This window comes from Salvelinus alpinus, chromosome 7 (assembly GCF_045679555.1).
Source record: "Salvelinus alpinus chromosome 7, SLU_Salpinus.1, whole genome shotgun sequence".
Taxonomy (NCBI): Eukaryota; Metazoa; Chordata; class Actinopteri; order Salmoniformes; family Salmonidae; genus Salvelinus; species Salvelinus alpinus.
Window position 1 is genome coordinate 27308582 of NC_092092.1, and position 12247 is coordinate 27320828.

At 41.7% G+C, this 12247-nt stretch overlaps 1 protein-coding gene across 3 annotated transcripts in view; it reads right to left on the reverse strand.

Annotated features, from left to right (window-relative positions):
- LOC139580725 (BAR/IMD domain-containing adapter protein 2-like 1) overlaps nt 1–8803 on the reverse strand; it is a 42644-nt gene extending 33841 nt beyond the window's left edge. For all 3 annotated transcript variants that reach the window (XM_071409672.1, XM_071409673.1, XM_071409671.1), the window contains exons 1-3: nt 8547–8803; nt 7286–7361; nt 6808–6894 (exon numbers count right to left, since the gene is read on the reverse strand). In XM_071409672.1, the coding sequence (XP_071265773.1) occupies nt 6808–6894; nt 7286–7361; nt 8547–8609 (226 nt within the window). In that variant the 5' untranslated portion in view covers nt 8610–8803. The remainder of the gene's footprint in view (nt 1–6807; nt 6895–7285; nt 7362–8546) is intronic.
- Nucleotides 8804–12247: the final 3444 nt, after the last annotated feature.

Below are 12247 nucleotides of genomic sequence, written 5' to 3' on the forward strand. Positions count from 1 at the left end.
CCAAGCGTGTGCAAATTTGTTTAACAGTTTTTTTTGTTATACATGATTCCATTAGTGTTATTTGATAGTTTTGATTTCGTCACTATTACTCTACAATGTAGAAAAAAGTTAAAATAAAGAAAAACCCTGGAATGTGTAGCTGTGTACAAACTTTTGACTGGTACTGTATATATACAGTGCATTTGGAAAGTATTCAGACCCCTTGACCTTTTCGACATTTTCTTACGTTACAGCCTTATTCTAAAATGTATTAAAAAAAAAACATCTCATGAATCTACACAAAATACCCCCTTATGACAAAGCTAAAACAGGGTTTTAGAAATGTTTGTAAATATAAATATAAATAAATAAAATATATGAAATACCTTATTTACATAAGTATTCAGACCCTTTGCTATAAGACTCGAAATTGAGCTCAGGTGCATCCTGTTTCCGTTGACCACCTTGAGATGTTTCTACAACTTGATTGGAGTCCACCTGTGGTAAATTCAATTGATTGGACATGATTTGGAAGGCATACACCTGTCTATATAAGGTCAAACAGTTGACAGTGCATGTCAGAGCAAAAACCAAGCCATGAGGTCGAAGGAATTGTCCGTAGAGCTCCAAGACAGGATTGTGTCATGGCACAGATATGGGGAAGGGTACCAAAACATTTCTGTAGCATTGAAGGTCCCCAAGAACACAGTGGGCTCCATGATTCTTAAATGGAAGAAGTTTGGAACCACCAAACTCCCATCCCTCTGTGTAGATGGGAGAACCTTCCAGAAGGACAACCATCTCTACAGCACTCCACCAATTAGGCCTTTGTGGTAGAGTGGCCAGATGGAAGCCACTCCTTAGTAAAAGGCACATCACAGCTCGCTTGGAGTTTGCCAAAAAGCACCTAAAGGACTCTCAGGCCATGAGAGACAAGATTCTCTGGTCTGATGAAACCAAGATTGAACACTTTGGCCAGAATGCCAAGTGTCACGTCTGGAGGAAACTTGGCACCATCCCTACGGTGAAGCACGGTGGTGGCAGCATCATGCTGTGGGGATGTTTTTCAGCGGCAGAGACTGGCAGACTAGTCAGGATCGAGGGAAAGATGAACAGAGCAAAGTACAGAGAGATCCTACATGAAAACCTGCTCCAGAGCACTCAGGACCTCATACTGGGGCAAACGTTCACATTCCAACAGGACAACAACCCTAAGCTCACAGCCAAGACAATGCAGGAGTGGCTTCGGGACAAGTCTCTGAATGTCCTTGAGTGGCCCAGCCAGAACCGGGACTTGAACCTGATTGAACATCTCTGGAGAGACCTGAAAATAGCTGTGCAGTGACACTCCCCATCCAACCTGACAGAGCTTGAGAGGATGTACAGTACAGAGAAGAATGGGAGAAACTCCCCAAATGCAGCTTGATGAGGAAAAATAACAATTTATTCAATTTTAGAATAAGTCTGTAACGTAACAAAATGTGGAAAAGGTACTTTCTGAATGCACTGTACATGTGTGTGTGTGACGCAGCTAAACGCATATAGGGGAAACACTGCACTTTGAAAAGTAAACACATTATTTGACATTCTACAAGCACATGACTGATGGAGGACTGATATGAGATTGTTGTGACCATGCTAGTTCATTATTTCCCTCACCCCAAAAAATGAATGTCCCTATGTAACGGATGTGAAATGGCTAGCTAGTTAGCGGTGGTGCGCGCTAAGAGCGTTTCAATCGGTTACGTCACTCGCTTTGAGACCTTGAAGTAGTGGTTCCCCTTGCTCTGCAAGGGCCGCGGCCTTTGTGGAGCGATGGGTAACGATGCTTCGTGGGTGTCAGTTGTTGATGTGTGCAGAGGGTCCCTGGTTCGCGCCCGGGTATGGGCGAGGGGACGGACGTAAAGTTAAACTGTTACATTGATGCTGTTGACCCGGATCACTGGTTGCTGCGGAAAAAGGAGGAGGTCGAAAGGGGGGTGAGTGTAACGGATGTGAAATGGCTAGCTAGTTAGCGGTGGTGCGCGCTAATAGCGTTCCAATCGGTTACGTCACTCGCTTTGAGACCTTGAAGTAGTGGTTCCCCTTGCTCTGCAAGGGCCGCGGCTTTTGTGGAGCGATGGGTAACGATGCTTCATGGGTGACTGTTGTTGATGTAGTGGTTCCCCTTGCTCTGCAAGGGCCGTGGCTTTTGTGGAGCGATGGGTAACGATGCTTCGTGGGTGACTGTTGTTGATGTGTGCAGAGGGTCCCTGGTTCGCGCCCGTGTCGGGGCGAGGGGACGGTCTAAAGTTATACTGTTACACCTACACATACTATAAACCAGTTGGAGATATTTTATGATAGCAGAGATGTTAAAAAACTAGCCATAAAGTAGTATTACAGTATATGTAAAGTATGTACCTTGTGATGAGAGATATGTTTCTCACCACAATCAGGTCTTTCCATGACACTGAATGCCAGGAAGGAGACTGGCAGTCTGGGCTCCCTCACGGATTCTTTCTGCCCCTGTTGTTTGCAGAGCCAGGTCATTCTACTGCTCTTTTCCCTTGAGCCACAATGGAGTAAATAGAACCACTCCATTAACTTGAGCTGGAATGGAGTCATGGACTGTACTTAGAATTCTATGAATACCTCCTATTGAGTTGAGGAAAGTTGGTGATAGACTACATAAAAAGATGTCAGATAGTCTGTTTAAAGTTATTTCATTTAGATTTCACACATCTAAAACATCTGAAAGCCCAGCAGTTTTATTTGAAGTGAAAGCACTCAGGAATGTCTCTCAGAGGTTATCAGTCGATGCTGTCATTTTCAAAAAATGCTAAGTCATTAAGCGATTAACTGATTGTTCTCTCTGTTAACAACACCACTTACCTTTCACAATGTCACAGCACCAACCAGGAGGTCACACAGGCCTGTCATAAAGCAGAATGGAGCTTACATATTGTGTAGATATTGTCCCTTATTGGTTATCTATCATTATTAGGGCCTGAATTATTTATTGACTACATGGCCAAACAAGGGAAAACCCTAGTTGCAGCCTATAAGTAGGGCCAGAGTTCATCCTGGTCAGGTCACGTGGTCGAGAAAAACACAGGATCCTACACCTATCATTGTAAAAAGGCTATGGATCCAAAGATTGCTTTTTTTTCATCCAAAAAGGATGTACATACTAATCTGTATGACAAAATACAGACTCAGGGATTTGTTTGAAACCTGAGAGGGTGAAAATATGTTTGAAACCTGAGATGAAAGCTGAGACAACATGATATTACATGGGCTTCTGTGGGTAGTTAGTTAGAAGTGATGTGGATCATCTACTACTGTACTATTACTACAGGGTATTTAAAGCTGCAATATGTCACTTTTGGGCGACCAGACCAAATTCACATAGAAATGTGTTTTATACTAGATCTGTCATTCTCATTGAAAGCAAGTCTAAGAAGTGATAGATCTGTTTTATGTGCGCTACTTATGCTTCCTGTTCTTAAGTTTTGTTTTTGCATCTTTTACTTTTGATTTCGTACAGCAGCTTCAAACCAAAGACAGTACAGTATGAAGATAGGCTAAAACTGCTTCTCCAATAGAAATCTCTGATCACACTTGTAGGCGATGTCATTTTGTCTCTCACGAGGTTGGAGTAATAACATGTTCAACTAACTATGTAAGACATTGGCTCAAATCTAGGTTGTGCCTTTAGATTTCGACAAAATTAACAACTAAGGAAGAATTTTTCATTTCTTTCACTGACTTCTCGAACCCCAAACCCGGCATGGTCTGTTTGGTCTGTTTCGCAAGCATTTCCGGAAGTCTTGCGATGTTGCTTCTCTGGGTTTAGAAACTGTGTTCAAACAGCTGAAAATACAATATATTTGGTTATGGAAATGATATTTCACAGCGGTTTTGATTGTACAATGATTCGCAACACCATATTTGCTTGTTTTGCCACAAACTGGAATTAAGCATTATGTATTAGAATTTTTTAATAGCCATTCTACGTACAGTACCAGTCAACAGTTTGGACACACCTAATCATTCAAGGGTTTTTGGTGTGTTCAAACTCTTGACTGGTACTGTATATACGATGTGCCAAACTCACTGACGGATGCAGATGCTGCTCTATTACACTACTCTATTTAGCGACTGATTGAAATTACATTTCATCACCTAAAACCCATACAAAGCATTTATAAGAGGAAGGGTTACTCATAGCAATATGTTAATGGATTTTATCAATATGAGTCATTGTGAAGTAAATTCAGAGCCAGAGGTAACTTTTGCAGTCACACTGTGACATCTGGCTTGGTTTACTAGTATAACTTGAAGCATGAAAATGTTCAAGCATGAAAATGTTCCCAAAATATATATATATACTGTATCTAACAAGGGGTCACACTCAAAATGTTACAAAAATCCATCAACATCCTCATCTCTAGCTCTGGCCCCTCAACCTCTATCTTGACAACAATACAAGCTTCCCACTGGGCACAGACGTCAGTTCAACGTTTCGTTTTGATTTACATTTGGTTGAGTTGGATTTAGGTTCAAAGTTGGGTGAAATTTTTTCCCCAAACCATTACATTACATTTTTTTGGTTGAAATGACATGAAACCACGTTGATTCAACCAGTTTTTGCTCAGTGTGTTTACTCTGGACCCCTGAGAGGAGACGAGGAGAGAAGGGCAGCAGATGGAGGGATAGATAGATAGAAAGAGGGATATGATGGTGGGAATACAGTCTTCCTCTGTCAGTCTGTTTGTTCTGTGTGTTTGCTGCCCTACTCTGTGTAACACGTGAGAGAATTCACACCGTCTCACTGAATGTGGCCAGTCTCGCTGTGGCCAGTCGGAGCAGCAGAGTAGGAACCATACAAATAGAGTAGGAACAGCTCCTGACATAGAATTCAAAACGTTTCGAACGCTGGTGTTCCATTTTGGAATGTTAGATTAAGTTGGCCAGAAGCACAAACTGATCTGCTACCAGGCTAAGAATGTTCTATATGAAAGTATTCACACGAGAGGTCTTCTTGGGTCCAAAAAGTTACACGTGTTCCAAAATGGACCCAGGGCTTTCCTCCCCAGACCCTACCGAATAAATGTATGTTTTAATATGGAGACGCGGTCCGAATGGACCCGAGGCTAATCAGATCAGGCCCCATATAGACATGGTCGGGTCTCCATATAGACATGAGTGGCTCGAGGAGGAGGAAGAGCGAGACAGCAGCAACCAAGCCAACTCGCACTAGTTAGTATAACTTCTAGCTGCCAAAGCTAGGTTATTTATCATCCAATCTGGGTCGTTGAAACATATCCTTGTCAATTAACTTTTAATTCCGTCATTTTAATTCCATCTTCTATTGATCTTTTAGCTTGCTTGCAATGACACACACAGAGCCAGAGGCTAGTGCAGTTTTGATGACTTGTGATTACCCGACAAAAACAACAAGCTACACGCGCCTATCTCATGAAAAGCCGCAGCAGTATAAATTAGACCATTTTCTCTCTCTTTCTACTGCAGCAGTCACATTCGGGTCCTTACTGGCAAATCAGTTCTAATTACACATACCCGAGACCTGTGACAATCAAATCAGTTCCGACCCGGATCCAAGGGTCAACTACAGAATTTCTGTCAGAGGTGTAATTCTGTTTTTCAGAGGTGTAATTCTGTTTTCATTAAAAATGAAAAGCTGAAATGTCTTGAGTCAATAAGTATTCAACCCCTTTGTTATGGGAAGCCTAGTTCCCATAAGTTCAGGAGTAAAAATGTGCTTAACAAGTCACATAATAAGTTGCATGGACTCCGTGTGCAATAATAGTGTTTAACATTATTTTTGAATGACTACCTAATCTCTGTACCCCACACATACAATTATCTGTACAGTCCCTCAGAATTTCAAACACAGATTAAACCCCAAAGACCAGGTAGGTTTTCCTATGCCTCACAAAGAAGGACACCTATTGGTAGATGAGTAAAAAAAAAGCAGACATTGAATATCCCTTTGAAGTTATTGTTATTATTGAAGTTATTAATTACACTTTGGATGGTGTATCAAAACACCCAGTCACTACAAAGATACAGGCGTCCTTCCTAACTCAGTTACCGGAAAGGAAGAAACTGCTCAGCTATTCCTTATATTAAGCAAACCAGACTGGACGATTTTCTTGTTTTTTTATTTACGGATTGCCAGGGGCACACTCCAACACTCAGACTTAATTTAGAAACAAAGCATGTGTTTTTAGTGAGTCAGCCAGATCAGATGAAGTAGGGATGACCAGGGGTGTTTTCTTGATAAGTGTGTGAATTGGACCATTTTCCTGTCTTGCTAAGTATTCGAAATGTAACAAGTTCTTTTGGATGTCCGGGAAAATGTATGGAGTAAAAAGTACATTATCTTCTTTCGGAATGTAGTGGAGTAAAAGTAAAAGTTGTCAAACATATAAATTGTAAAGTAAAGTACAGATGCCCCCAAAAAACAAATGAAGTAGTACTTTAAACTATTTTTGCTTAATTACTTTACACCACTGATAGGAAGCTACTTAATGGATCATAAAAACATAGACCTGGGAGAATAGGTCACCTCAATAATGGGTGGTGAGTCACCACAGAGAGAAGGAATAACAACCTGTATATAGTACTAATGACAGTTTCATTACAGTGTGTGAGTGTGTGAGTGTGTGTATCTCTCTCTCTGTGTGTGTGTGTGTGTGTGTGTGTGTGTGTGTGTGTGTGTGTGTGTGTGTGTGTGTGTGTGTGTGTGTGTGTGTGTGTGTGTGTGTGTGTGTGTGTGTCTGTGTCTGTGTCTGTGTGTCTGTGTGTGTGAGAACTTACCTAATTCTCTGGAGACCGGGGACACGGAAGCAGTCTCTCCTATCTTTGACACAGCGTCAAAGTACGCCTTCCCAGCAAGAGTCATCGCTGTGAGGAGACAAACAAAATAATAATATGAATGGATCTCACCAACACCTACATGATACCCTATTCAGACCCTTGTGCTAGCCATGCCTGTGTCTGAAACCACAGTGTAAAAGTTAGCTTGTTAGTGTATCATGTGAGACATCTAATTCACTTATGTCCAAATATTGGGATGATAAATCACATTTTGTTCATACTGTATAACCCTTGTTTATAACAACATTTGTCATAAGATGCTTGACAGTAATCCGGCTTAGATCCCCAAAGAGCAAGCAGCAGCACAGTGGCAAATGGCAAGGAAAAACTCCCTAGAAGGAAGAAACCTTGAGAGGAACCAGACTCAGACCCATCCTCCTCTGGCTGTACTGGGTAGAAAACATTAACATGTTCTTACCGGCTACAGATTTCTCATAGTTCTTCCCCAGATTGACCAGGTTCCTCAGCCCTGGGTTGAACTGCTCCATCACATTCTGCAAGCGAGAGAGGGGGACGGGGGGTCAAAGAGAGAGAGAGGGGAGAGAATGAACTACAGCAGGGAGGACACAGACGAGAAAAACAAACTACAGAACAATCAAAGACCTGTTTATTCTTGGCCAGGGACTGAGTGTGACTATTATTGAAATTGTTTGTTTAAACAACACTATTTTTATACCAATGTCTAGTGGGAAAACTTACTTTTTTATTAACAATGGCCAATTCTCTTGTGGATTATATACACAGAAACCAATAATAAGCGAATACATAAACCACATACATGATTGTCTTAATGTCATCATAAATAAAGGTTTCAATGTTTATGTGTTAATTCTATAAATAACACCAAGCTGAAATAAAACATTTTAATCATTAACATGATCCTTTACACTTTACAGCTATGTGCGACACAAAGTCCGACACAAAGTATTTGCAGCAGCAGGCTAGGGTGAACCAAACCCAATCCCCCTCCTATTCAAATGGCCCACAATAAAATGCTGTTCAGGACTGGAGTCCCTGTTTAAATTCCCCAGGCACACCCTCAATAGAACAATGAACTGCCAGGTATGTTAGGCCTGCTTGCACCCAGCCAGAGAGAGAGCGAGAGAGAAAGGGGGAGGGGGGGGGAAACAGAGAGAAACAGGTTTCTCTTCACTCTTCTCTTCAGCTGAAACCGTGGCAGGTCCTAAACTGCATGTATAATTCATTAAACTGACACTTTCGACTTCACCTGCGGAGTACTGGACAGGTGGGGCTGTTGGGGCATGAGATATTATTGCCTTATGTGCACCATATTGCCTTATAATTGATGAACTAACAATACGAAACAGATGATTGGTCAAATTTGAAGTTGACAAATTACAAATATATTGTTTTTTTTTTTCAGTTGAGAGACAAAGGTACTTTGTAGGCTACTTCACTGCGTTTTGCGTTCAACAAATCACCGGCAGTTTACACGTGCGCTCATGATACGCACTGTGCAATTGTATGCCCATATTATGGAATGGGTATATGTATCTCCTATAATAACTGTGTGTCCTAATCTGAAGCTAATTGGAGCCTACTGCTATTGCCAAAGGCGACGATGGACAATGGCCAAATGGAAACCCTGTTATTATGTAGTCAAGGTCATGGTGGAGAAATGGGGAGCTATGATGACGAGGGGAAAAAAGCCTGCTTACCTTGTATGTACTTTCGGTCAGTTTATTCACATCGTCATGATCCAGAGACATGTTGGCAGTCATTTCTCAGTCTCTACAAGATGGAACAAAAAAACTAAACCAAAGCCAATCACTCGAAGTCTATATAATTCCTTTCAAATCCAAGGGTGGGCTGTTTAGTTGTTCCAGGAGTAGTTTACAATTGAGAGCAGAAGCGCAACTGTGCACCGGTGGCCAAACAAACCCGCATCAACCGCTGCGCTGCCTGAACTGAGACTGTCAAACTTCACGGTGTGTGTGTGTGTGTGGGAGGGAGGGAGGGGCGGGAGACAGAAAAGGTAGTATCCGTGACGTCACTGCTTTAGTCAAGCTCTTTCGGTGCTGTGCTTTCAGATGGATCAACTCGGTATTGGCAACAGGGGTTGGTCGCTCAGTCACTCCCTATGGCTCACACTCCCGGGGCGGTTCTGTTATCGCATTCGGAAGCATTTAAATGACAATAGGCTTATTTTAAAATCAGGGTGAACCACCCCTGGTTTAGCTGCTTCTGCAAAAGCTAATGGGGACCCATATAAATAAACAAACAATACTTTAAAATCAATTAACTCCCCCATTTGGCCATCGGCATTAGTCTCATGTAAACATCCCTACAGAAAAAAACATGATTTCACATGTGAAAACGTGTTTTTGGAACACTTGACATGTGGTCACGTGAAATTCATGTGGTTCTTCCATGAGGGATCTTTTCAGCTTAATTATGTTGTGGTTCATTGCTGTTGTTATCGAATCAAAATCAAATCAAAGTTTATTGGTTGCATAGACAGATTTGCAGATCTTATCGCAGATGCAGCGAAATGCTTGTGTTTCTAGCTCCAACAGCGCAGTAATAATACCTCGAAAACAATACAAAAGTAAAAAGAAAGAAATGACAAAATATCAGAACAAGCAATGTCAGAGTCCGGAATATACAGTTGAAGTCGGAAGTTTACATACACCTTAGCCAAATACATTTAACTCCGTTTTTCACAATTCCTGACATTTAATCTCAGTAAAAATTCCCAGTTTTAGGTCAGTTAGGATCTCCACTTTATTTTAAGAATGTGAAATGTCAGAATAATAGTAGAAAGAATGATTTATTTCAGCTTTTACTTCTTTCATCACATTCCCAGTGGATCAGAAGTTTCCATACACTCAATTAGTATTTGGTAGCATTGCCTTTTAATTGTTTAACTTGGGTCAAACGTTTCGGGTAGCCTTCCACAAGCTTCCCACAATAAGTTGGGTGAATTTTTGGCCCATTCTTCCTGACAGAGCTGGTGTAACTGAGTCAGGTTTGTAGGTCTCCTTGCTCGCGCACACTTTTTCAGTTCTGCCCACAAATTTGCTATAGGATTGAGGTCAGGGCTTTGATGGCCACTCCAATACCTTGACTTTGTTGTCCTTATGCCATTTTGACACAACTTTGGAAGTATGCTTGGGGTCATTGTCCATTTGGAAGACCCATTTGTGACCAAGCTTTAACTTCCAGACTGATGTCTTGAGATCAATATATCCACATAATTTCCCTTCCTAATGATGCCATCTATTTTGTGAAGTGCACCAGTCCCTCCTGCAGCAAAGCACCCCCACAACATGATGCTGCCACCCCCTTGCTTCACGGTTGGGATGGTGTTCTTCGGCTTGCAAGCCTCCCCCTTTTACCTCCAAACATAACGGTCGTCATTATGGCCAAACAGTTCTATTTTTGTTTCATCAGACCAGAAGACATTTCTCCAAAAAGTACAATCTTTGTCCCCATGTGCAGTTGTAAACCTTAGTCTGGCTTTTTTATGGCGGTTTTGGAGCCGTGCTCCCAAGGATGAACCAGACTTGTGGAGGTCCACAATTTTTTTCTGAGGCTTTTAATTGTTTCTTTTGATTTTCCCATGATGTCAAGCAAAGAGGCACTGAGTTTGAAGGTAGGCCTTGAAATACATGCACAGGTACACCTCCAATTGACTCAAATGATGTCAATTAGCCTATCAGAAGCTTCTAAAGTCATGACATCGTTTTCTGGAATTTTCCAAGCTGTTTAAAGGCACAGTCAACTTAGTGCATGTAAACTTCTGACCCACTGGAATTGTGATACAGTGAATTGTAAGTGAAATAATCTGTCTGTAAACAATTGTTGGAAAAATTACTTGTGTCATGCACAATGTAGATGTCCTAACCGACTTGCCAAAACTATAGTTTGTTAACAAGAAATGTGTGGAGTGGTTGAAAAACGAGTTTTAATGACTCCAACCTAAGTGTATGTAAACTTCCAACTTCAACTGTATATATATATATACTGCAGGCCACTGCAGTAAACAAAATTCACTGTCAGGTTCGTGGAACCATTCCTAGACACTCCTAGCCTTGTGGCATGGGCATTATCCTGCTGAAAAAATCTATTCGCAGATGGATACACTGCTGCCATGAAGGGATGCACCTGTTTGGCAATGATGTTCAGATAGTATTCAAACATTGAGGTATTCAAACGTTGCTCCAAGGGGCCCAATATGTGTCATTATTTTCAAGGGGCCCAATATGTGCCATGAAAACAGACCCCACACCATCCCATGATCACCATCAGCCTGCAATGTTGACGCGGCATGATGGATGCATGTACTCATGTTGTTTCCTCCATACCCTAGTCCTCCCATTAGCCTGAAACAGCAGGAACCAGGATTCATCAGTCCAGGCAATGTTTTTCCAATTCTCCAGTGTCCAGTATTTTCCTTCCTTAACCCACTGTAACCGCAGTTTCTTGTTTTTGTTGAATGAAGTGGAATTCTGTAAGGTTGTTGGCTGCCATATCGCATTTGTGTCAAGGTTGGAAGAGCTGTGCATTAGTTTATGGGTCTTAGGGCACCAATGTTGTAGTGGACTGTCAGTTGACTAACTGTAGCTTGTCTGTTGCTACCCACAATTCGTTTCAGCCTCCTTTGTCCTCTTTCATTAGTGACCCGTTTACAGCCTGCGGGTGGCTGGATGTCCTTTGGGTGGTGGACCATTCTTGACAGACAGGAAACTGTTGATCGTGGAAAACCCAGCAGTGTTGTAGTTCTTGACACACTCAAACCGGTGCACCTTGCACATACTAACATACCCTGTTCAAAGGCTCTTAAATATTTTGTCTTGCCCATTCACCCTCTAAATGGCACACACACAATCCATGTCTCAATTGTCTCAAGGCTTAAAAATCCTTCTTTAACCTGTTTCCTCCCCTTCATATACACTGATTGAAGTCGATTTAACAGATGACGTCAATAGGGATCATAGCTTTCACCTGGATTTACCTGGTAAGTCTATGTCATGGAAAGAGCAGATGTTCCAGTGAATAATGGTGTGTATAGACACTATGGACAGTATATTAATTATAGTATATTAATAGTATATTAATTGAAAAGGTGTGTTCAGCAGTAGTGATATAGGATGATCCATGACTAGAAAACAGTATATACTATACATATAAAGTGGGTAAAACAGTATGTAAACATTATTAAAGTGACGAGTGTTCAATGACTGTATAGGCCAAAGCAGTCTCTAAGGTAAGGGTAGAGTACTGGGTGGTAACCGGCTAGTAACAGTGACTAAGGTTCCGGGCAGGGTATTGGGCGGAGGCCGACTAGTGGTGACTGTTTAACAGTCTGATGGCCTGGAGATAGAAGCTGTTCATCAGTCTCTCGGTCCCAGCTTTG